The sequence below is a fragment of the Pleurodeles waltl genome, chromosome 2_2 (genome assembly GCF_031143425.1).
Source record: "Pleurodeles waltl isolate 20211129_DDA chromosome 2_2, aPleWal1.hap1.20221129, whole genome shotgun sequence".
Classification (NCBI taxonomy): domain Eukaryota; kingdom Metazoa; phylum Chordata; class Amphibia; order Caudata; family Salamandridae; genus Pleurodeles; species Pleurodeles waltl.
This window is the reverse complement of record NC_090439.1, coordinates 1,171,199,584-1,171,225,963: the sequence shown is the minus strand read 5'-3', so window position 1 is coordinate 1,171,225,963 and position 26,380 is coordinate 1,171,199,584. Positions and strand designations below refer to the sequence as shown.

Below are 26,380 nucleotides of genomic sequence, written 5' to 3'. Positions count from 1 at the left end.
TTCATGGGACCCTCCTTTGTAGTGTTGAGACGACCGCCGTGTTCGGGTTTCTTGAACGCCTGTTCAAGTGATTCCGCGGGTGCTGCCTGCTTCTGCGTGGGCTCTCTGTACTGCTGAGCGCCCCCTCTGTCTCCTCCTCGAAGGGGCGACCTCCTGGTCCTTCCTGGGCAGCACCCATTTTCTTCAACCGTGACCTTTGCAGCAATGCATGGCTTGTTTGCGGTCTTTCTGCGTGGAAACAACTCTGTATCCTCCAGCAGGCCGTGGGACATCTTCTGTGCAAAGGAGAAGTTCCCGACATCTTCCATTGTTGCAGAATCTTCAGCTTCTTCCACCCGAGTGCATGGTTTGTGTTGCCCCTAGGCCTATTGCATCCTATTGTATACTACAGTGTTTGCGCTACTTTTCTAATTGTTTACTTACTGATTTCGGTTTGTGTGTACATTTTGTGTATTTTCCTTACCTCCTAAGGGAGTATATCCTCTGAGATATTTTTGGCACACTGACACTAAAAGTACCTTTATTTTTAGTAACCCAGAGTATTGTGATTCTTATGATATAGTGCTATATGATATAAGTGGTATAGAAGGAGCTTTGCATGTCTCCTAGTTCAGCCTAAGCTGCTCTGCTATAGCTACCTCTATCAGCCTAAGCTGCTAGAACACTACTAATCTACTAATAAGGAATAACTGGACCTGGCACTAGGTGTAAGTACCATCAGGTACCCACTATAAGCCAGGCCAGCCTCCAACACGGTGTCTGGGACAAGGCAGTAAAAGCATTTAGAGTGTGGATCATCCATGCAGGTCTTTTTCTTACATGCCCTAGAGAGAGATTTCTTTTGTTAAAGTACTCTGAAGAAAAATCCTTTTCTGAGTGTTCCTCACTGTGACATGCAGTAGAAAAATCTGACAGTTGGAAGTCTCTGGTATGGGAACACCAGAGTGTGCTGGGCTCTGACTGGCTGTAGTTTGGATCACACATAATGATCTGAATGAGTTACTAAAGTCTAGTGTGAAAAGAAGTTATGATGCACAAGAAAAGGAATAATGATCCTGGAGCGCGGAATCTGTGGCACAGTTTCAGGACAGATGATGGCTATGTAAGGAAGAAGCATTTAGATTCAGTAGGCATAGAAGTGTCTTAAGTGAACATCCTGCAAACGTGGCATGGACCTGGCCCCACAGTGGACCAGCTCTGGGAAAAGATGAAGGGGTTGTTGCTTGGATGAGAATATTTGGTGACTGCCCTTCAGATCCACTGCAAGAGTAAGTCTGGCGGGCAGATTAATCATCAGGTTGTAGTTGAAGAATGGGAGAAACACTGAGTTCACAAAGAAGGTTTCAGCTTTTAGAATCCAGGCCTTCCAGACGCATAGCAGTATTACCATAGTCATTCACCTTTCTCCAAACCAGTACAAAAAACTCCACTTTAATGTAAGAAGAGAAATGTAAGTACAAACCTTGCAATACAAATAGGAATGATACATATGAACCCTGTAACCTCACACAGGGTGTGTACACTCTGTAGGGCCTGTTATTGTGCCCGATATGTGGCCAAACCTTAGGAATGTGTCCTAAGTCGTAATTAAAGGAATGAACTGTGGAGTATCACACAATTCCATCCATGGCTAGTCCACAATCACACCACCCAGTTACAGCACCTTGCCAACTGTGCCAAACTAGGAGGCTGGCCAGCACTTGGCACAAAGTGCTGTCTTGTCCAAGGCCTCAGCAACAGTATACGTGCCTATGACGGCACACGAGGAGGGCTCATGGTAACAGATCTGGGTCCACAAAGCGGTGGCAATGTCGGGGAGCTATGCAAGTAAAGGTTACAGATACCAATGTCCAGTCCATGCTAACAGCTGCCAGGCCAAGAAATGAACAAGTGCTGCTCTTTACTGAACTAATGGCAAGAAGTGGGCTTGCTGTGCCTCTTCCAGGACAGTGAGTGCTTCCCAGATGCCTACTGTGGCCACCTCTCACTGACCGCCCTGCTGGGAGGTGCTCCGCACCGGCAGGTTCTGCAGAGCTGTTTTGCTGATTGTCCCGTAGGCTTGGGTGTAGCTCTGCAGGGCCGCTTTGGGGTCTCCGGCAGCCCCCACGTTTGAAGTGGCCTGGAACATCTTCCTACTAAACTTCTGCACAGGTCGGACCTCTCGGATTGGAAGCGACGGTGTCCTCTGGTTCTGCAAAGACAAAGTATACATCACGTCAGGGTCATACTTGAGTCAAAGCAGCCATACACACTCAACAGAAGAAGAGAATGGCGGCCTTCCCCTTGGCATTATTTTCCAGAAAGGGCAGTCTGTTCTGCAGCTTGTGGGGGGCAGGTCATGCGTAAGATGGGAATCTATGCTAGGCTTGCCGACCATATCTTCTTTTACTTTTATTGCTTTTATGTCTTTTTTGGGAATGTGGATGATGGGGGGGTGCCCCTCTCACCTCCTATCGGAGTTTCTTGGGAAATTTGTGGAGTAGGGCCTCCGCCAATGTGATTTATTTTTTTCTGCATTCATGCATTTGCTGTCTGCTTCTTTCATCCCTCTAATCAGGGGGGAGTGCAGGTCCCCCCCAACCATCCCTGTTCTCATCTCTTTATTTCCCTTATCCACTGCAACTATGCAGCGACGCTCTACACTGCAGTGCTGATGACAAACCGGTGCAGAGGAGTGCACAAATCAAATGCGGCCTACCATTCTCAATGTGTGTCCCAAAACATAAAACCGTACGTCAGTGACCTGATCCACATTACACACCCCTGGGGGATCAGGGGGGGACAGACTGAAGGGATCAGAAATGGGTTACTTGTCCTTCTGCTCTCCTGACATGCTCCTAAGCGAAGTTACCCTGTCAATGAAAGACTTAGCTTGAAAAATCTGCCTGCACCATTAGAAAGTATTATCCTCCTCAGGATATCTGCTGTGGCTGCGATGGTTGACTCATAGACCGTACTGTTCCCCGTGTCTGTGCGAGGGCAGTGGCTGGTGGGCTAGAGGGCTAGCGTTGAGAATCAGCATCTGGAAATTATTACCTTAATGCAGCATACTGCTACTATGATGCTGCTGCAGGAGACACGCGCACTCCGCTGGCCCCCAGCCAGAAGACAGAGGTCAAGGGCCCTGCCAAGGAACTTGCCTTGATGGGAACTTTGAGGAAGAGAGGTAATTACCTGTAACTACAGATCTCCAGCTTTCATATCTTTTATTGATTCACAGGCTTGAATAATTCCCGGATGGCATGTTTGGAATATCAGTAGTGAATGTTTACATAATAGTGAAATTTATAATAAATTAACCATGAAAAGAGCCATATCCTATGAGTGGTCCACCTATTCACCATCAACTCCCCTCTTGACTGAACGGCAAAGCAGCCGTGCTTGGTGAGGGAATGGGTCATCCTCCCAGAGCTGCTCTACAATTATCTTTCAGAGATCCTCTGGTGAAGAGTACTGGTGGTGGCTTCCATGCCCTTCGTTGAGCGAGCACTGAACCTACCAGGTGCCAGTTAGACCCTCAAAGCATGACTGATGCATCAGACAGTTCATCTTCATAAGCCTGGTTTCAACAAGGCTTGGACTTTGTTAGTTTGACCATAGGATACAGAAAGTTTGTCTAAGTGACTAACTCATTTTTCCAACTAAGACATCTGTCGACATTAAAAGACTGCAAGGTATTGTTACCTGTAGAATATGGTTGCAGAAGGAAGGCAGAACTAGCTGATTTATAAGGAAAGGAAGACTGAAAGCAAAAAAAGTGTGATTTTGTGTTGATTTTGAGGGTCATTATATTCCTAGAATAGAATATGTATGAATTATGTATGGAGAAAGCTTGTATCTCACTTATTCTCTTAGCTGATGGCAAGCGAAAAGGCTGTTTTCCACGAAAGATGTGTCGTTATGTCCTATGAACAGGTTCAAAAGGGGGTTTCGGAGACACTGATACATTAGTGTTACGTTCCCGTGATGGAGCAAATCTTTAAACCAGTGGCAGTTTCTTCATGGGTTCTTTGACTAATCTAGATGAGACTAGAGATGGCCCATTTATTTTTTCAAGGACGCAGAATTGTCAGCCAGACACATTTCAATAGGAGTATTTGAAAAGCCTCTTGACAGCTCAGTAGCAGAGAACTATTGTCCAGTTGCTCTACTTCCTCTCCTAAGGAAGGCGTTGTAAAAGGTTGCTGCTAAACAATTCTTGGCCTATTTGAGAAACATCAATTGCCCGATCCCAGGCAACCGAGATTTCACCTACGCAGGGACAGAGAAGCATCTCTGGAAATATCATTAGATGACCTGAGAAACAATACAGGCGATGAGATTGCGGTGGGCATGATTCTATTGATCTGTAGCCATGTTTAGTACAGTGGAACAGGTCATTCTGAAATCCTCACACAAGAATGGTCAAGACCCTGGTCGGCTGTTTGTCATCATTTCAGGAGGTATTGTCCATGGTCCTAACCCTTCAGTCATTTAAGTGATACAGCTATCTGGTACATCTTGGGGTTCCTGGTGCCTTTTAATATTTATACAGGTAACACACAAATAAGTAGATTACTTGCACACTGTGCCTTGGCCTATGTTGACAACAACCAGTCAATCATCTATGTTGACCAGAATCTGCCGGACTCTCCCCTCTAAAATCAGATCATTTCTTCCTTTCTCTTCTTTGGAACTGCTGCTTCAAACTTTTGTACTTTCTTATTTTAATTACTGCTGCTCTCTCCCCAAGTACACCACTGTGCCGCGTCACACTATACAAGTCATGCACCAGTATTCTTTTCATTTCCACACTGCTAAGGTTCACCACCATCTAGTACGCTGGACTGGTGCCCCTTATCTTTTTGCTAAAGGCTTTATTTTGCTTCATTTTATTTGTCTTATGCTTAAGTGTGACAATTCTCTAGGCTCCCCTGATGTTAAGTGTTTCAATTCTCTAGGCTCCCCTGATGTTAAGTGTGACAATTCTCTAGCCTCCCCTGATGTTAAGTGTGACAATTCTCTAGCCTCCCCTGATGTTAAGTGTGACAATTCTCTAGCCTCCCCTGATGTTGCCTGGCAATTCTCTAGCCTCCCCTGATGTTAGGTGTGACAATTCTCTAGCCTCCCCTGATGTTAAGTGTGACAATTCTCTAGGCTCCCCTGGTATTAAGTATGACAATTCTCTAGCCTCCCCTGGTGTTAAGTGTGACAATTATCTAGCCTCCCCTGATGTTGTGTGGCAATCCTCTGGCCTCCCCTGATGTTGTGACAATTCTCTAACCTCCCCTGATGTTAAGTGTTACAATTCTCTAGCCTCCCCTGATGTTAGGTGTGACAATTCTCTAGCCTCCCCTGATGTTGTGTGACAAATCTCTAGCCTCCCCTGATGTTAAATGTGACAATTGTCTACGCTCCCCTGGTGTTAAGTATGACAATTCTCTAGCCTCCCCTGGTGTTAAGTGTGACAACTCTCTAGTCTCCCCTGATGTTAAGTGTGACAAATCTCTAGTCTTCCCTGATAAGTGTGACAATTCTCTAGCCTCCCCTGATGTTAAGTTTGACAATTCTCTAGTCTTCCCTGATAAGTGTGACAATTCTCTAGCCTCCCCTGATGTTAAGTTTGACAATTCTCTAGCCTCCCCTGATGTTAAGTGTGACAATTCTCTAGGCTCCCCTAATGGTAACTGTGACAATTCTCTAGGATCCCCTAATGTTAACTGTGACAATTCTCTAGGCTCCCCAGACGTTCTGTGACAATTCTCTAGCCTCCCCTGACGTTGTGTGACAATTCTCTAGCCTCCCCTGATGTTAAGTTTGACAATTCTCTAGGATCCCCTGATGTTAAGTGTGACAATTCTCTAGGATCCCCTAATGTTAAGTATGATATTTCTCTAGGCTCCCCTGGTGTTAAGTGTGACAATTCTCTAGCCTCCCCTGATGTTGTGTGGCAATACTCTAGCCTCCCCTGATGTTAAGTGTGACAATTCTCTAGCCTTCCCTGATGTTAAGTGTGACAATTCTCTAGCCTCCCCTGATGTTAAGTGTGACAATTCTCTAGGATCCCCTAATGTTAAGTGTGACAATTCTCTAGGCTCCCCTGACGTTGTGTGACAATTCTCTAGCCTCCCCTGACGTTGTGTGACAATTCTCTACGCTCCCCTGATGTTAAGTGTGACGATTCTCTAGCCTTCCCTGAGGCTGTGTGGCAATGCTCTAGCTTCCCCTGAGGTTAAGTGTGACAAATCTCTAGCCTCCCCTGATGTTAAGTGTGACAATTCTCTAGCCTTCCCTGATGTTGTGTGGCAATCCTCTAGCTTCCCCTGAGGTTAAGTGTGACAAATCTCTAGCCTCCCCTGATGTTATGTGTGACAATTCTCTAGCCTCCCCTGATGTTAAGTTTGACAAGTCTCTAGGATCCCCTGATGTTAAGTGTGACAATTCTCTAGGCTCCCCTGATGTGTGACAATTCTCTAGCCTCCCCTGACGTTGTGTGACAATTCTCTAGCCTCCCCTGATGTTAAGTGTGACAATTCTCTAGGCTCCCCTGATGTTAAGTATGACAATTCTCTAGCCTCCCCTGATGTTAAATGTGACAATTCTCTACGCTCCCCTGGTGTTAAGTGTGACAATTCTCTAGCCTCCCCTGGTGTTAAGTGTGACAATTCTCTAGCCTCCGCTGATGTTGTGATGCAATTCTCTAGCCTCCCCTGATGTTATGTGTGACAATTCTCTAGGCTCCCCTGATGTTAAGTGTGACAATTCTCTAAGCTCCCCTGGTGTTAAGTGTGACAATTCCCTAGCCTCCCCTGATGTTAAGAGTAGCAATTCTCTAGCCTCCCCTGATGTGTGGCAATTCTCTAGCCTCCCCTGGTGTTAAGTATGACAATTCTCTAGCCTCCCCTGGTGTTAAGTATGACAATTCTCTAGCCTCCCCTGGTGTTAAGTATGACAATTCTCTAGCCTCCCCTGGTGTTAAGCATGACAATTCTCTAGCCTCCCCTGATGTTAAGTGTGACAATTCCCTAGCCTCCCCTGGTGTTAAGTGTGACAATTCCCTATCCTCCCCTGATGTTAAGAGTGGCAATTCTCTAGCCTCCCCTGATGTGTGGCAATTCTCTAGCCTCCCCTGATGTGAAGTGTGACAATTCTCTAGGCTCCCCTGATGTGAAGTGTGACAATTCTCTAAGCTCCCCTGGTGTTACGTATGACAATTCTCTAAGCTCCCCTGGTGTTAAGTGTGACAATTCTCTAGCCTCCCCTGAGGTTGTGTGGCAATCCTCTAGCTTCCCCTGGTATCAAGTGTGACAATTCTCTAAGCTCCCCTGGTGTTAAGTGTGACAATTCTCTAGCCTCCCCTGGTGTTAAGTATGACAATTCTCTAGCCTCCCCTGGTGTTAAGTATGACAATTCTCTAGCCTCCCCTGGTGTTAAGTGTGACAATTCCCTAGCCTCCCCTGATGTTAAGTGTGACAATTCCCTAGCCTCCCCTGATGTTAAGTGTGACAATTCTCTACGGTCCCCTGATGTTGTGTGTGACAATTCTCTATGCTCCCCTGATGTTAAGTGTGACAATTCTCTAGCCTCCCCTGATGTTAAGTGTGACAATTCTCTAGGATCCCCTGCTGTTAAGTGTGACAATTCTCTAGGATCCCCTAATGCTAAATGTGACAATTCTCTAGGATCCCCTAATGTTAAGTGTGACAATTCTCTAGCCTCCCCTGACGTTGTGTGACAATTCTCTACGCTCCCCTGATGTTATGTGTGACAATTCTCTAGCCTCCGCTGATGTTGTGTTGCAATTCTCTAGCCTCCCTTGATGTTATGTGTGACAATTCTCTAGGCTCCCCTGATGTTAAGTGTGATAATTCTCTAAGCTCCCCTGATGTTAAGTGTGACAATTCTCTAGCCTCCCCTGGTGTTAAGTGTGACAATTCCCTAGCCTCCCCTGATGTTAAGTGTGATAATTCCCTAGCCTCCCCTGATGTTAAGTGTGACAATTCTCTAAGCTCCCCTGGTGTTACGTATGACAATTCTCTAAGCTCCCCTGGTGTTAAGAGTTTCAATACTCTAGGCTCCCCTGATGTTAAGTATGACAATTGTCTAGGCTCCCCTGATGTTAAGTGTGACAATTCTCTAGGCTCCCCTGATGTTAAGTGTGACAATTCTCTAGGCTCCCCTGGTGTTAAGTGTGACAATTCCCTAGGCTCCCCTGGTGTTAAGTGTGATAATTGTCTAGGCTCCCCTGATGTTAAGTGTGACAATTGTCTAGGCTGCCCAGACGTTGTGTGACAATTCTCTACGCTCCCCTGATGTTGTTTGTGACAATTCTCTACGCTCCCCTGATGTTAAGTGTGACAATTCTCTAGCCTCCCCTGATGTTAAGTGTGACAATTCTCTAGCCTCCGCTGATGTTGTGTTGGAATTCTCTAGCCTCCCCTGATGTTATGTGTGACAATTCTCTAGCCTCCCCTAATGTTAAGTGTGACAATTCTCTAGCCTCCCCTGACGTTGTGTGACAATTCTCTACGCTCCCCTGATGTTATGTGTGACAATTCTCTAGCCTCCCTGAGGTTGTGTGGCAATCCTCTAGCTTCCCCTGATGTCAAATGTGACAAATCTCTAGCCTCCCCTGATGTTAAGTGTGACAATTCTCTAGCCTCCCTTGATGTTAAGTGTGACAATTCTCTAGCCTCCCCTGATGTTAAGTGTGACAATTCTCTAGGATCCCCTGGTGTTAAGTGTGACAATTGTCTAGGCTCCCCTAATGTTTAGTGTGACAATTGTCTAGGCTCCCCTGACGTTGTGTGACAATTCTCTACGCTCCCCTGATGTTATGTGTGACAATTCTCTAGCCTCCCCTGATGTTAGGCGTGACAATTCTCTAGCCTCCCTTGATGTTAAGTGTGACAATTCTCTAGCCTCCCCTGATGTTAAGTGTGACAATTCTCTAGGATCCCCTGGTGTTAAGTGTGACAATTCTCTAGCCTCCCCTGACGTTGTGTGACAATTCTCTACGATCCCCTGAAGTTATGTGTGACAATTCTCTAGCCTCTCCTGATGTTGTGTTGCAATTCTCTAGCCTCCCCTGATGTTATGTGTGACAATTCTCTAGCCTCCCCTGATGTTATGTGTGACAATTCTCTAGCCTCCCCTGATGTTGCCTGGCAATTCTGTAGCCTCCCCTGATGTTAGGCGTGACAATTCTCTAGCCTCCCCTGAGGTTAAGTGTGACAATTCTCTAAGCTCCCCTGGTGTTAAGTGTGACAATTATCTAGCCTCCCCTGATGTGTGACAATTTTCTAACTTCCCCTGATGTTAAGTGTGACAATACTCTAGCCTCCCCTGATGTTAAGTGTGACAATACTCTAGCCTCCCCTGATGTTGTGTGGCAATCCTCTGGCCTCCCCTGATGTTGTGTGTGACAATTCTCTGGCCTCCCCTGATGTTGTGTGTGACAATTCTCTGGCCTCCCCTGATGTTAAGTGTGACAATTCTCAAGCCTCCCCTGATGTTAAATGTGACAATTCTCTAGCCTCCCCTGACGTTGTGTGACAATTCTTTAGGCTCCCCTGATGTTAAGTGTGACAATCCTCTGGCCTCCCCTGATGTTAAGTGTGACAATTCTCTGGCCTCCCCTGATGTTAAGTGTGACAATTCTCTAGCCTCCCCTGATGTTAAGTGTGACAATTCTCTAGCCTCCCCTGATGTTAAGTGTGACAATTCTCTAGCCTCCCCTGATGTTGTGTGACAATTCTCTAGCCTCCCCTGATGTTAAGTGTGACAATTCTCTAGGCTCCCCTGGTGTTAAGTATGACAGTTCTCTAGGCTCCCCTGGTTTTAAGTGTGACAATTCTCTAGCCTCCCCTGACGTTGTGTGACAATTCTCTAGGCTCCCTTGATGTTATGTGTGACAATTCTCTAGCCTCCCCTGATGTTGTGTTGCAATTCTCTAGCCTCCTCTGATGTTATGTGACAATTCTCTAGCCTCCCCTGAAGTTGCCTGGCAATTCTCTAGCCTCCCCTGATGTTAGGCGTGACAATTCTCTAGCCTCCCCTGATGTTAAGTGTGACAATTCTCTAAGCTCCCCTGATGTTAAGTGTGACAATTCTCTAGCCTCCCCTGATGTTGTGTGGCAATTCTCTAGGATCCCCTAATGTTAAGTGTGACAATTCTCTAGGCTCCCCTGATGTGTGACAATTCTCTAGCCTCCCCTGACGTTGTGTGACAATTCTCTAGGATCCCCTGATGTTAAGTGTGACAATTCTCTAGCCTCCCCTGATGTTAAGTGTGACAATTCTCTAGGCTCCCCTGATGTTAAGTATGACAATTCTCTAGCCTCCCCTGGTGTTAAGTGTGACAACTCTCTAGTCTCCCCTGATGTTAAGTGTGATAATTCTATAGGCTCCCCTGGTGTTAAGTATGACAATTCTCTAGCCTCCCCTGGTGTTAAGTGTGACAATTCCCTAGCCTCCCCTGAGGTTGTGTGGCAATCCTCTAGCTTCCCCTGATGTTAAGTGTGACAATTCTCTAGCCTCCCCTGATGTTGTGTGGCAATTCTCTAGGATCCCCTAATGTTAAGTGTGACAATTCTCTAGGCTCCCCTGATGTGTGACAATTCTCTAGCCTCCCCTGACGTTGTGTGACAATTCTCTAGGATCCCCTGATGTTAAGTGTGACAATTCTCTAGCCTCCCCTGGTGTTAAGTGTGACAATTCCCTAGCCTCCCCTGAGGTTGTGTGGCAATCCTCTAGCTTCCCCTGATGTTAAGTGTGACAAATCTCTAGCCTCCCCTGATGTTAAGTGTGACAAATCTCTAGCCTCCCCTGATGTTGTGTGGCAATTCTCTAGCCTCCCCTGATGTTAAGTGTGACAATTCTCTAAGCTCCCCTGATGTTAAGTGTGACAATTCTCTAGCCTCCCCTGGTGTTAAGTATGACAATTCTCTAGCCTCCCCTGGTGTTAAGTATGACAATTCTCTAGCCTCCCCTGGTGTTAAGTATGACAATTCTCTAGCCTCCCCTGGTGTTATGTGTGACAATTCTCTAGCCTCCCCTGATGTTAAGTGTGACAATTCCATAGCCTCCCCTGATGTTAAGTGTGACAATTCCATAGCCTCCCCTGATGTTAAGTGTGACAATTCCATAGCCTCCCCTGATGTTAAGTGTGACAATTCTCTAAGCTCCCCTGGTGTTACATATGACCATTCTCTAAGCTCCCCTGGTGTTACATATGACCATTCTCTAAGCTCCCCTGGTGTTAAGTGTGACAATTCTCTAGCCTCCCCTGATGTTAAGTGTGACAATTCTCTAGGAACCCCTAATGTTAAGTATGATATTTCTCTAGGCTCCCCTGATGTTAAGTTTGACAATTCTCTAGGCTCCCCTGGTGTTAAGTGTGACAACTCTCTAGTCTCCCCTGATGTTAAGTGTGACAATTCTCTAGCCTCCCTGAGGTTGTGTGGCAATCCTCTAGCTTCCCCTGAAGTTAAGTGTGACAATTCTCTAAGCTCCCCTGATGTTAAGTGTGACAATTCTCTAGCCTCCCCTGGTGTTAAGTATGACAATTCTCTAGCCTCCCCTGGTGTTAAGTATGATAATTCTCTAGCCTCCCCTGGTGTTAAGTATGACAATTCTCTAGCCTCCCCTGGTGTTAAGTGTGACAATTCCATAGCCTCCCCTGATGTTAAGTGTGACAATTCCATAGCCTCCCCTGATGTTGTGTGGCAATTCTCTAGCCTCCCCTGATGTTAAGTGTGACAATTCTCTAGGCTCCCCTGATGTTAAGTATGACAATTCTCTAGCCTCCCCTGGTGTTAAGTGTGACAACTCTCTAGTCTCCCCTGATGTTAAGTGTGATAATTCTATAGGCTCCCCTGGTGTTAAGTATGACAATTCTCTAGCCTCCCCTGGTGTTAAGTGTGACAACTCTCTAGTCTCCCCTGAAGTTAAGTGTGACAATTCCCTAGCCTCCCCTGAGGTTGTGTGGCAATCCTCTAGCTTCCCCTGATGTTAAGTGTGACAAATCTCTAGCCTCCCCTGATGTTAAGTGTGACAAATCTCTAGCCTCCCCTGATGTTGTGTGGCAATTCTCTAGCCTCCCCTGATGTTAAGTGTGACAATTCTCTAAGCTCCCCTGATGTTAAGTGTGACAATTCTCTAGCCTCCCCTGGTGTTAAGTATGACAATTCTCTAGCCTCCCCTGGTGTTAAGTATGACAATTCTCTAGCCTCCCCTGGTGTTAAGTATGACAATTCTCTAGCCTCCCCTGGTGTTATGTGTGACAATTCTCTAGCCTCCCCTGATGTTAAGTGTGACAATTCCATAGCCTCCCCTGATGTTAAGTGTGACAATTCCATAGCCTCCCCTGATGTTAAGTGTGACAATTCCATAGCCTCCCCTGATGTTAAGTGTGACAATTCTCTAAGCTCCCCTGGTGTTACATATGACCATTCTCTAAGCTCCCCTGGTGTTACATATGACCATTCTCTAAGCTCCCCTGGTGTTAAGTGTGACAATTCTCTAGCCTCCCCTGATGTTAAGTGTGACAATTCTCTAGGAACCCCTAATGTTAAGTATGATATTTCTCTAGGCTCCCCTGATGTTAAGTTTGACAATTCTCTAGGCTCCCCTGGTGTTAAGTGTGACAACTCTCTAGTCTCCCCTGATGTTAAGTGTGACAATTCTCTAGCCTCCCTGAGGTTGTGTGGCAATCCTCTAGCTTCCCCTGAAGTTAAGTGTGACAATTCTCTAAGCTCCCCTGATGTTAAGTGTGACAATTCTCTAGCCTCCCCTGGTGTTAAGTATGACAATTCTCTAGCCTCCCCTGGTGTTAAGTATGATAATTCTCTAGCCTCCCCTGGTGTTAAGTATGACAATTCTCTAGCCTCCCCTGGTGTTAAGTGTGACAATTCCATAGCCTCCCCTGATGTTAAGTGTGACAATTCCATAGCCTCCCCTGATGTTGTGTGGCAATTCTCTAGCCTCCCCTGATGTTAAGTGTGACAATTCTCTAGGCTCCCCTGATGTTAAGTATGACAATTCTCTAGCCTCCCCTGGTGTTAAGTGTGACAACTCTCTAGTCTCCCCTGATGTTAAGTGTGATAATTCTATAGGCTCCCCTGGTGTTAAGTATGACAATTCTCTAGCCTCCCCTGGTGTTAAGTGTGACAACTCTCTAGTCTCCCCTGAAGTTAAGTGTGACAATTCCCTAGCCTCCCCTGAGGTTGTGTGGCAATCCTCTAGCTTCCCCTGATGTTAAGTGTGACAAATCTCTAGCCTCCCCTGATGTTAAGTGTGACAAATCTCTAGCCTCCCCTGATGTTGTGTGGCAATTCTCTAGCCTCCCCTGATGTTAAGTGTGACAATTCTCTAGCCTCCCCTGGTGTTAAGTATGACAATTCTCTAGCCTCCCCTGGTGTTAAGTATGACAATTCTCTAGCCTCCCCTGGTGTTAAGTATGACAATTCTCTAGCCTCCCCTGGTGTTATGTGTGACAATTCTCTAGCCTCCCCTGATGTTAAGTGTGACAATTCCATAGCCTCCCCTGATGTTAAGTGTGACAATTCCATAGCCTCCCCTGATGTTGTGTGGCAATTCTCTAGCCTCCCCTGATGTTAAGTGTGACAATTCTCTAAGCTCCCCTGGTGTTACATATGACCATTCTCTAAGCTCCCCTGGTGTTAAGTGTGACAATTCTCTAGCCTCCCCTGATGTTAAGTGTGACAATTCTCTAGGAACCCCTAATGTTAAGTATGATATTTCTCTAGGCTCCCCTGATGTTAAGTTTGACAATTCTCTAGGCTCCCCTGGTGTTAAGTGTGACAACTCTCTAGTCTCCCCTGATGTTAAGTGTGACAATTCTCTAGCCTCCCTGAGGTTGTGTGGCAATCCTCTAGCTTCCCCTGATGTTAAGTGTGACAATTCTCTAAGCTCCCCTGATGTTAAGTGTGACAATTCTCTAGCCTCCCCTGGTGTTAAGTATGACAATTCTCTAGCCTCCCCTGGTGTTAAGTATGACAATTCTCTAGCCTCCCCTGGTGTTAAGTATGACAATTCTCTAGCCTCCCCTGGTGTTATGTGTGATAATTCTCTAGCCTCCCCTGATGTTAAGTGTGACAATTCCATAGCCTCCCCTGATGTTAAGTGTGACAATTCCATAGCCTCCCCTGATGTTGTGTGGCAATTCTCTAGCCTCCCCTGATGTTAAGTGTGACAATTCTCTAAGCTCCCCTGGTGTTACATATGACCATTCTCTAAGCTCCCCTGGTGTTACATATGACCATTCTCTAAGCTCCCCTGGTGTTAAGTGTGACAATTCTCTAGCCTCCCCTGATGTTAAGTGTGACAATTCTCTAGGAACCCCTAATGTTAAGTATGATATTTCTCTAGGCTTCCCTGATGTTAAGTTTGACAATTCTCTAGGCTCCCCTGGTGTTAAGTGTGACAATTCTCTAGCCTCCCTGAGGTTGTGTGGCAATCCTCTAGCTTCCCCTGATGTCAAATGTGACAAATCTCTAGCCTCCCCTGATGTTAAGTGTGACAAATCTCTAGCCTCCCCTGATGTTAAGTGTGACAAATCTCTAGCCTCCCCTGATGTTGTGTGGCAATTCTCTAGCCTCCCCTGGTGTTAAGTGTGACAATTCTCTAAGCTCCCCTGGTGTTAAGTGTGACAATTCTCTAGCCTCCCCTGATGTTATGTGTGACAATTCTCTAGCTTCCCCTGATGTTGCCTGGCAATTCTCTAGCCTCCCCTGATGTTAGGCGTGACAATTCTCTAGGATCCCCTGGTGTTAAGTGTGACAATTGTCTAGGCTCCCCTAATGTTTAGTGTGACAATTGTCTAGGCTCCCCTGACATTGTGTGACAATTCTCTACGCTCCCCTGATGTTATGTGTGACAATTCTCTAGCCTCCCCTGATGTTAAGTGTGACAATTCTCTAGGATCCCCTGGTGTTAAGTGTGACAATTCTCTAGGATCCCCTAATGTTAAGTGTGACAATTCTCTAGCCTCCCCTGACGTTGTGTGACAATTCTCTACGCTCCCCTGAAGTTATGTGTGACAATTCTCTAGCCTCTCCTGATGTTGTGTTGCAATTCTCTAGCCTCCCCTGATGTTATGTGTGACAATTCTCTAGCCTCCCCTGATGTTATGTGTGACAATTCTCTAGCCTCCCCTGATGTTGCCTGGCAATTCTGTAGCCTCCCCTGATGTTAGGCGTGACAATTCTCTAGCCTCCCCTGAGGTTAAGTGTGACAATTCTCTAAGCTCCCCTGGTGTTAAGTGTGACAATTATCTAGCCTCCCCTGATGTGTGACAATTTTCTAACTTCCCCTGATGTTAAGTGTGACAATACTCTAGCCTCCCCTGATGTTAAGTGTGACAATACTCTAGCCTCCCCTGATGTTGTGTGGCAATCCTCTGGCCTCCCCTGATGTTGTGTGTGACAATTCTCTGGCCTCCCCTGATGTTAAGTGTGACAATTCTCTAGCCTCCCCTGATGTTAAATGTGACAATTCTCTAGCCTCCCCTGACGTTGTGTGACAATTCTTTAGGCTCCCCTGATGTTAAGTGTGACAATTCTCTAGCCTCCCCTGATGTTGTGTGACAATTCTCTAGCCTCCCCTGATGTTAAGTGTGACAATTCTCTAGGCTCCCCTGGTGTTAAGTATGACAGTTCTCTAGGCTCCCCTGGTTTTAAGTGTGACAATTCTCTAGCCTCCCCTGACGTTGTGTGACAATTCTCTAGGCTCCCTTGATGTTATGTGTGACAATTCTCTAGCCTCCCCTGATGTTGTGTTGCAATTCTCTAGCCTCCTCTGATGTTATGTGACAATTCTCTAGCCTCCCCTGAAGTTGCCTGGCAATTCTCTAGCCTCCCCTGATGTTAGGCGTGACAATTCTCTAGCCTCCCCTGATGTTAAGTGTGACAATTCTCTAAGCTCCCTTGGTGTTAATTGTGACAATTATCTAGCCTCCCCTGATGTTGTGTGGCAATCCTCTGGCCTCCCCTCATGTTAAGTGTGACAATTCTCTAGCCTCCCCTGATGTTAAGTGTGACAATTCTCTAGCCTCCCCTGATGTTAAGTGTGACAATTCTCTAGCCTCCCCTGATGTTGTGTGGCAATTCTCTAGGATCCCCTAATGTGAAGTGTGACAATTCTCTAGGCTCCCCTGATGTGTGACAATTCTCTAGCCTCCCCTGACGTTGTGTGACAATTCTCTAGGATCCCCTGATGTTAAGTGTGACAATTCTCTAGCCTCCCCTGATGTTAAGTGTGACAATTCTCTAGGCTCCCCTGATGTTAAGTATGACAATTCTCTAGCCTCCCCTGGTGTTAAGTGTGACAACTCTCTAGTCTCCCCTGATGTTAAGTGTGATAATTCTATAGGCTCCCCTGGTGTTAAGTATGACAATTCTCTAGCCTCCCCTGGTGTTAAGTGTGACAATTCCCTAGCCTCCCCTGAGGTTGTGTGGCAATCCTCTAGCTTCCCCTGATGTTAAGTGTGACAAATCTCTAGCCTCCCCTGATGTTAAGTGTGACAAATCTCTAGCCTCCCCTGATGTTGTGTGGCAATTCTCTAGCCTCCCCTGATGTTAAGTGTGACAATTCTCTAAGCTCCCCTGGTGTTACATATGACCATTCTCTAAGCTCCCCTGGTGTTACATATGACCATTCTCTAAGCTCCCCTGGTGTTAAGTGTGACAATTCTCTAGCCTCCCCTGATGTTAAGTGTGACAATTCTCTAGGAACCCCTAATGTTAAGTATGATATTTCTCTAGGCTCCCCTGATGTTAAGTTTGACAATTCTCTAGGCTCCCCTGGTGTTAAGTGTGACAACTCTTTAGTCTCCCCTGATGTTAAGTGTGACAATTCTCTAGCCTCCCTGAGGTTGTGTGGCAATCCTCTAGCTTCCCCTGATGTCAAATGTGACAAATCTCTAGCCTCCCCTGATGTTAAGTGTGACAAATCTCTAGCCTCCCCTGATGTTAAGTGTGACAAATCTCTAGCCTCCCCTGATGTTAAGTGTGACAAATCTCTAGCCTCCCCTGATGTTGTGTGGCAATTCTCTAGCCTCCCCTGGTGTTAAGTGTGACAATTCTCTAAGCTCCCCTGGTGTTAAGTGTGACAATTCTCTAGCCTCCCCTGGTGTTAAGTGTGACAATTCTCTAAGCTCCCCTGGTGTTACGTATGACAATTCTCTAAGCTCCCCTGGTGTTACGTATGACAATTCTCTAAGCTCCCCTGGTGTTAAGTGTGACAATTCTCTAGCCTCCCCTGATGTTAAGTGTGACAATTCTCTAGCCTCCCCTGATGTTGTGTGACAATTCTCTAGCCTCCCCTGGTGTTAAGTGTGACAATTCTCTAGGAACCCCTAATGTTAAGTATGATATTTCTCTAGGCTTCCCTGATGTTAAGTGTGACAATTCTCTAGGCTCCCCTGGTGTTAAGTGTGATAATTGTCTAGGCTCCCCTGATGTTAAGTGTGACAATTGTCTAGGCTCCCGTGACGTTGTGTGACAATTCTCTACGCTCCCCTGATGTTAAGTGTGACAATTCTCTAGGCTCCCCTGGTGTTAAGTATGACAATTCTCTAGGATCCCCTGATGTTAAGTTTGACAATTCTCTAGGCTTCCCTGATGTTAAGTGTGACAATTGTCTAGGCTCCCCTGATGTTAAGTGTGACAATTCTCTAGGCTCCCCTGGTGTTAAGTGTGACAATTGTCTAGGCTCCCCTGACGCTGTGTGACAATTCTCTACGCTCCCCTGATCTTATGTGTGACAATTCTCTACGCTCCCCTGATGTTAAGTGTGACAATTCTCTAGCCTCTCCTGATGTTAAATGTGACAATTCTCTAGGATCCCCTAATGTTAAGTGTGACAATTCTCTAGGATCCCCTAATGTTATGTGTGACAATTCTCTAGCCTCCCCTGATGTTAAGTGTGACAAATCTCTAGCCTCCCCTGATGTTAAGTGTGACAAATCTCTAGCCTCCCCTGATGTTATGTGTGGCAATTCTCTAGCCTCCCCTGATGTTATGTGTGACAATTCTCTAGCCTCCCCTGATGTTTCCTGGCAATTCTCTAGCCTCCCCTGATGTTAAGTGTGACAATTCTCTAGCCTCCCCTGATGTTCCCTGGCAATTCTCTAGCCTCCCCTGATGTTAAGTGTGACAATTCTCTAGCCTCCCCTGATGTTAAGTGTGACAATTCTCTAGCCTCCCCTGATGTTAAGTGTGACAATTCTCTAGGATCCCCTAATGTTTAGTGTGACAATTGTCTAGCCTCCCCTGACGTTGTGACAATTCTCTACGCTCCCCTGATGTTATGTGTGACAATTCTCTAGCCTCCCCTGATGTTAAGTGTGACAATTCTCTAGCCTCTCCTGATGTTAAGTGTGACAATTCTTTAGGATCCCCTGGTGTTAAGTGTGACAATTCTCTAGGATCCCCTAATGTTAAGTGTGACAATTCTCTAGCCTCCCCTGACGTTGTGTGACAATTCTCTACTCTCCCCTGATGTTATGTGTGACAATTCTCTAGCCTCCCCTGATGTTGTGTTGCAATTCTCTAGCCTTCCCTGATGTTGTGTGACAATTCTCTAGGCTCCCCTGGTGTTAAGTATGACAATTCTCTAGGCTCCCCTGGTGTTAAGTATGACAATTCTCTAGCCTCCCCTGACGTTGTGTGACAATTCTCTACGCTCCCCTGATGTTATGTGTGACAATTCTCTAGCCTCCCCTGATGTTGTGTTGCAATTCTCTAGCCTCCTCTGATGTTATGTAACAATTCTCTAACCTCCCCTGATGTTGCCTGGCAATTCCCTAGCCTCCCCTGATGTTAGGCGTGACAATTCTCTAAGCTCCCCTGGTGTTAATTGTGACAATTATCTAGCCTCCCCTGATGATGTGTGGCAATCCTCTGGCCTCCCCCCCATGTTAAGTGTGACAATTCTCTAGCCTCCCCTGATGTTAAGTGTGACAATTCTCTAGCCTCCCCTGATGTTGTGTGAGAATTCTCTAGCCTCCCCTGATGTTAAGTGTGACAATTCTCTAGGATCCCCTGATGTTACGTGTGACAATTCTCTAGCCTCCCCTGATTTTGTGTTGCAATTCTCTAGCATCCCCTGATGTTATGTGTGACAGTTCTCTAGCCTCCCCTGATGTTAAGTGTGACAATTCTCTATGCTCCCCTGGTGTTAAGTATGACAATTCTCTAGGCTCCCCTGGTTTTAAGTGTGACAATTCTCTAGCCTACCCTGACGTTGTGTGACAATTTTCTACACTCCCCTGATGTTATGTGTGACAATTCTCTAGCCTCCCCTGATGTTATGTGTGACAATTCTCTAGCCTCCCCTGATGTTAAGTGTGACAATTGTCTAGCCTCCCCTGATGTTAAGTGTGACAATTCTGTAGGCTCCCCTGACATTGTGTGCCAATTCTCTAGTCTCCCCTGATGTTAAGTGTGATAATTCTCTAGCCTCTCCTGATGTATGTTGTTTGGTCTCTTCATACACTTCTCATTTTCTTTGCTCTGCTACTCTACTTCTAACATGTTCCTTATACTGCTTCTTCTTTTTTTCCATCTGTTTCTTGACACCTTCAGTGCAGGATTAGCCACCTGCCTGTATTCGTGATAAATCAATTGTATTTTCATACAAAAGACTAATACAGACCCCTTCTCTTGGTCCATTTCATAACAGTGATTCTCTGTTAAGTGACTGAAAGTGTCTCCATTTTTTTGTTACTTAATTTTACAGTGTTAATCTTTCTTATGCAGCACAATTGTACAAGGTTGTTGATTGAGCTTGGCCATTGCTTTTGGAAACAGGAGAAGCTGTCGAAAAGCATATGTCAATTTCCGTAGCTTTGGCATTGTAATTTGGATGCTGCTGCAATCAGGACAGTAGGCAGCCGCCCTGATTTACACAATAAAAGTTGCAATTCAATGTCCCATAGCTTCCTCTCAAGGCTGGATTACTATGATTACTATGATAGTCCGTCATAGGAGGCCAAATGCTAATTGCCATCAATCGTCATACCAAATTCTCCATATCCAATCTGGGACAATCAGGAAGAGCATCAACTGTGAGGAGAAGTCCTTCTTTAAAAGTAGCCTTAAAGGTGGTGGAACCACCATAAACATGTCCAGCATAGCTACGTGAAAGGCCTCCGCCTCTCAGGAGTTGATTTATGGACATGGAAACTTGCGTCTCTTCTTTTGTGGTGCTGGGGTTTGCCGGAAAACAAACCGGAGTTGATTGATGGACATGGAAACTTGTGTCTCTTCTTTTGTGGTGCTGGGATTTGCCGGAAAACAAGGAAGAGTCCAGTTCTGGGGAAAGGTGCTGAGACTCCGGACAACAAGACGGTTTCCTTGAGGAATAGCACTTTCCCATCCAGTGACAGGCTTGTGGTTTTGGAGGAAGATCTCTTAGGAGAACACTCCCTGAAAATTGACTTACCTTTCGGTGATAAACAGCACTTCGGTGTCTCCCTGTGGCCTGCAACCAATAACATCTTGGCTTACTTGCAAATTGGCAGAGTAAGCCTGGTTCTCAAGGTCCTCCCATTTTCCTTCCAGCCACACAACTGATAGGAACGCACACACACTTCAAATTCAGGAGTCTTTGCCCTCCAACCTCATGGTAAACATTTCCACTTCCATCTGAACCATTCTCTTGATAAGTCGGTAATGCCTTTCCTGGCATTTACCATTCTGCCATTGATTAACTCCAACTCTATAGCCATCACCTTCCCATCAATACTTTGCAAAGCAGCTAAGAGTGCTTTAGTGATGAACAACGATTTCCAAGTGAGAGACCTACTCCAGGGCCATACACTGGGCCTATGTCTAAAGAACAATAGATCCTAATTCTTTCCTTTCTGCTCAGAGTCCTATGGTGGCATAGCGAACGGCAGAATGACTTCTACACTTATTAGCACTCAGGACCCCTTTGGAGGAGCCATCAGAGGTCTCCAAACGACACTGCTGCACCAAGCAAGAAGGCCAGGCCATCATCCTCAAGGGCAGCAACAGAGTTAAAAAGGCAGCCTCTCCCACATTGAGTGGGAGAATACTGGGACATCCCCTCCTCCTGCTTCACCAGGAATGACACATTCGGCTCTGGCATACTGCTGCATCTTCACTGATCTTCTGTTCTGCTTAGGAGCCACTACCAGCTCTCCACAAGCTTCAACAGCTCGATCTTTTTGTCTCTTCAAGGTGCAAAGTAGGTGCTCCCTCCTTCACCATACAGGCGAAGAGGCCTTCACAGCTTTTGCAAACAATCTCAAGAGCTGCATCACCTCCCATACAACACGCATCTCCTCTGTAACCTGCAGTTATCAAAGGCCCCAAAGCCCGAACCAGCGCTGGAGCAGAGAAGAATGCCAACCATCTCGCTGACCAACCCTAAACTGCAGGAAACAGTAGCTGGAGTAGAAAAGCAATAAATTCCAGCTACGTGCTACTCAATTCATACATTCACAAGACACTACTAACTCCAGAGCAGGTGGCCAGGTACAGCATTTTAAGGAATCGCTTCAGTTAGGACAAAATATTTAGTTTTTTTCCCCACTATCTGATGTTTGGGATGAACTTGCTATTCTATGATGGAGCTCGTCAATGAAGACCCCTGAAGAAGAGGGAACAGATTCTTACCTGTAATCCTAGTTTCTCTTTAGGAGAATCCCTATTGAGATCATGAGCAACTGTCCCTCATACATAATTTACCAGACAGGCAAGATCCTAAATCTCCAATACAAAACCTGAAACCACTACTGTTGACAAGAATTGATGGGCTACTGAGGGGTGTCCTTCCTTAGGAAGCAGTGTCATGTTCTTATCTCTGGACTGCAGGCTATTTGGCTACATTGCCCTGCTTTACTCTTATCTTGGCTTTAAATATGGCTTGTGAAATCGTTTTTGCTCACTATTTTAATAATGTGACTAAAAGTGGAGTCTGTTTTAAATAAAATAAATGAAAATTGGTCAATATAGTCTGCAACGGGCTGTCAAAAGATTATTTTTTTTTTTTTTGCAAACTGCATTTTCTAAAAAAAAAAAAAAAGTTTGCATACATTAATATTTTGTAAGAAGTGTTGCAATATCCCACCTGCAGGTGGGACAATTCATTCCTTATGACTGTCACTGAAGATCCCCTGAAGGAGGCGGGTTACTAACACGTAGGTTACTTCCTGTGCACCAGAAAGATGCCAGGTAGAACGCCCTGTGATCACAAATCCATGTGCTTTCTACTATAATATTCAACATATGCAACCCATCGCCGGAAAATGTACAATTGTGGCATTTGCCAAATTATGACACACCTGCAGCATTTACCGTACCAAGAGGTTTAAGTACATTAAGAAAAGTATGGGAACTATGATGAGTGCAATGAAGATGAGGGGGTCAGCGAATCTGGGGGCGAGGCAGCAAGAAATATGGGAACTGTTAGAGTAAAATTCAAAAAAAGGTTGGGAATGCGGTTCCCAACAGATCCTGCCCACTTCAAACACTGACCCCTACAGTTTCAGTACTATTTACTATTCTACACTCGAGTAGCAACATTTATGATATGGTGCAGAATTACTGACCATACTGTGGCATAAAATCGCATTCTAGCAGCAATTCCATATGATGCCAGAGCACCTGTATTCACATACCGTTACATGCCAAGAGCAATTAACAAACAATGCCATGTCAGATCAGTATAGCACAGAGTTCTTCAAACTGGGGGCTGGGCCCCCCTTTGGGGGGCCTCAAGTGATCCCAGGGGGGGCACCAAACTCTGGCCAAAAGAGATATTATACAGATAACATGCCTTTGTTTTAAGCAGAAGCATGTTATTGCAGTTGTAAAAAGGTAACAGTACTTAACTGCAATGTTTAAATAGGTTTAGACCTATTTAAACATTACCATCTTTCTAAAATAATTGTGAAAAATTCTAAGGGGGGACCCAATGATTTTTATTTTTCAACTGGGGGGGCGCGGCATTAAAAAGTTTGAAGACCACTATAGCAGGTCATATTAGCACAACATCTGATACATGTCCATGGTGAAAGTGCTTACCAGCCTTGCGCTTGCTACAGCCACACCACCAAATGGAGAAGGCTCCTTCCTAATCAAAGGGTTATTCGGTGCCGCACACCTTGCTTGTTGCATCAGCGACAGTGATTTGGTTCTTGCAATTGGTGCGGAACGTCCTCGCAGGTCAGAACCTTTTGCACCGGGCTGGAAAACAAACAAAAACAAAGGTCAATTTACTTTACTAACAAACTAACCATGCAACTAATTTTTCATCATTAAACAGTAGTGGACATGAAATATAATACTTATCTGCAAGAAAATGTTACTTACTCGTAAAACCAGCTTTTTTTCAAGGGTATCAACTTTTAAAAACACAGAAACAAACTCTCCCAACAAGAAAATGTCTATCAAAAGGCAGCATTTGCTCTAACTTTTCCAAACCCAAATCCATAAGAAAAAACTGTAATCACATTATGAGATGGGTCCCGCTCTCTCCCACACCTAGCAGGCATCAATGCCATTATGCACCATGTTCCAAGACAAGAGAACATGTCTGTTCAGCCACACACAACATGTAAACCCTTGCAACATGGGCTAAGAACAAAGGTAGCACTCTTGCAATCACACACAACACGTAAACCTTTGAAACATGGGCTAAGAACAAAGACCACATGCTTGCAATCACACACGACACAGAAACCCTTGCAACGTGGGCTTAGAACAAAGACCACACTCTTGCAATCACACACAACAAGTAAACTCTTGCAACATCAGCTAAGAAGAAAGACCGCACTCTTGCAATCACACACAACACGTAAACCCTTGCAACGTGGGCTTAGAACAAAGACCGCACGCACTCTTGCAATCACACACAACACGTAAACTCTTGCAACATCAGTTAAGAAGAAAGACCGCACTCTTGCAATCACACACAACACGTAAACTCTTGCAACATGGGCTAAGAACAAAGACTGCACTCTTGCAATCACACACAACACGTAAACTCTTGCAACATGGGCTAAGAACAAAGACCACATGCTTGCAATCACACACGACACAGAAACCCTTGCAACGTGGGCTTAGAACAAAGACCACACTCTTGCAATCACACACAACACGTAAACCCTTGCAACATGGGCTAAGAACAAAGATCGCACACTCGCAATCACACACAACACGGTGTAGCACGTTACTGAAATGCGTAAGCACTTCAGCATCCCGCAATAGGGGTAATAAGCAACAAAACAAATAGACGCTCTCCTGCCAAATAAGCCCTCGGGCCAACAATGAGAATCTATTTTTTTTAATTGGGTTTAAGGGACTGTAGGAAGTTGGCTCTGTATGTGCTATTTCAAAGTAAGGAATAGCATGCACATAGTCCAAGGGTTCCCCTTAGAGGTAAAATAGTGGTAAAAATAGATAATACTAATGCTCTATTTTGTGGTAGTGTGGTCGAGCAGTAGGCTTACCCAAGGAGTAGTGTTAAGCATTTGTTGTACATACACATAGACAATAAATGAGGTACACACACTCAGAGCCAAATCCAGCCAATAGGTTTTGTTATAGAAAAATATCTTTTCTTAGTTTATTTTAAGAACCACAGGTTCAAATTTAACATGTAATATCTTGTTTGAAAGGTATTGCAGGTAAGTACATTAGGAACTTTGAATCATTTCAATTGCATGTATACTTTTCAAGTTATTCACAAATAGCTATTTAAAAAGTGGACACTTAGTGCAATTTTCACAGTTCCTGGGGGAGGTAAGTTTTTGTTAGTTTTACCAGGTAAGTAAGACACTTACAGGGTTCAGTTCTTGGTCCAAGGTAGCCCACCGTTGGGGGTTCAGAGCAACCCCAAAGTTACCACACCAGCAGCTCAGGTGCAGAGTTCAAAGTGGTGCCCAAAACGCATAGGCTATAATGGAGAGAAGGGGGTGCCCCGGTTCCGGTCTGCTTGCAGGTAAGTACCCGCGTCTTCGGAGGGCAGACCAGGGGGGTTTTGTAGGGCACCGGGGGGGACACAAGCCCACACATAAATTTCACCCTCAGAGGCGCGGGGGCGGCCGGGTGCAGTGTTAGAACAAGCGTCGGGTTCGCAGTGTAAGTCAATGAGAGATCAAGGGATCTCTTCAGCGCTGCAGGCAGGCAAGGGGGGGCTTCCTCGGGGAAACCTCCACTTGGGCAAGGGAGAGGGACTCCTGGGGGTCACTTCTGCAGTGAAAGTCCGGTCCTTCAGGTCCTGGGGGCTGCGGGTGCAGGGTCTTTTCCAGGCGTCAGGACTTAGGTTTCAGAGAGTCGCGGTCAGGGGAAGCCTCGGGATTCCCTCTGCAGGCGGCGCTGTGGGGGCTCAGGGGTGACAGGTTTTGGTACTCACAGTCGTAGAGTAGTCCGGGGGTCCTCCCTGAAGTGTTGGTTCTCCACCAGCCGAGTCGGGGTCGCCGGGTGCAGTGTTGCAAGTCTCACGCTTCTTGCGGGAGTTGCAGGGTTCTTTAAGGCTGCTTCTTGAAACAAAGTTGCAGTCTTTTTGGAGCAGGTCCGCTGTCCTCGGGAGTTTCTTGTCGTCGTCGAAGCAGGGCAGTCCTCAGAGGATGCAGAGGTCGCTGGTCCCTTTGGAAGGCGTCGCTGGAGCAGAGTTCTTTGGAAGGCAGGAGACAGGCCGGTGAGTTTCTGGAGCCAAGGCAGTTGTTGTCTTCTGGTCTTCCTCTGCAGGGGTTTTCAGCTAGGCAGTCCTTCTTCTTGTTGTTGCAGGAATCTAAATTCTTAGGTTCAGGGAAGCCCTTAAATACTAAATTTAAGGGCGTGTTTAGGTCTGGGGGGTTAGTAGCCAATGGCTACTAGCCCTGAGGGTGGGTACACCCTCTTTGTGCCTCCTCCCAAGGGGAGGGGGTCACAATCCTAACCCTATTGGGGGAATCCTCCATCTGCAAGATGGAGGATTTCTAAAAGTTAGAGTCACCTCAGCTCAGGACACCTTAGGGGCTGTCCTGACTGGCCAGTGACTCCTCCTTGTTGCTTTCTTTGTTCCCTCCAGCCTTGCCGCCAAAAGTGGGGGCCGTGGCCAGAGGGGGCGGGCAACTCCACTAAGCTGGAGTGCCCTGCTGGGCTGTGACAAAGGGGTGAGCCTTTGAGGCTCACCGCCAGGTGTTACAGCTCCTGCCTGGGGGAGGTGTTAGCATCTCCACCCAGTGCAGGCTTTGTTACTGGCCTCAGAGTGACAAAGGCACTCTCCCCATGGGGCCAGCAACATGTCTCTAGTGTGGCAGGCTGCTGGAACCAGTCAGCCTACACAGATAGTCGGCTAAGTTTCAGGGGGCACCTCTAAGGTGCCCTCTGTGGTGTATTTTACAATAAAATGTACACTGGCATCA

At 46.0% G+C, this 26,380-nt stretch overlaps 1 protein-coding gene across 6 annotated transcripts in view; it reads right to left on the bottom strand.

Moving 5' to 3' along the window:
* Positions 1-1,415: 1,415 nt before the first annotated feature.
* Positions 1,416-26,380, bottom strand: part of MAPK15 (mitogen-activated protein kinase 15) — a 157,220-nt gene continuing 132,255 nt past the window's right edge. For all 6 annotated transcript variants that reach the window (XM_069221164.1, XM_069221162.1, XM_069221165.1 and 3 more), the window contains 2 exons: positions 23,055-23,216; positions 1,416-2,191 (listed from right to left, as the gene is read on the bottom strand). In XM_069221164.1, the coding sequence (XP_069077265.1) occupies positions 1,985-2,191; positions 23,055-23,216 (369 nt within the window). In that variant the 3' untranslated portion in view covers positions 1,416-1,984. The remainder of the gene's footprint in view (positions 2,192-23,054; positions 23,217-26,380) is intronic.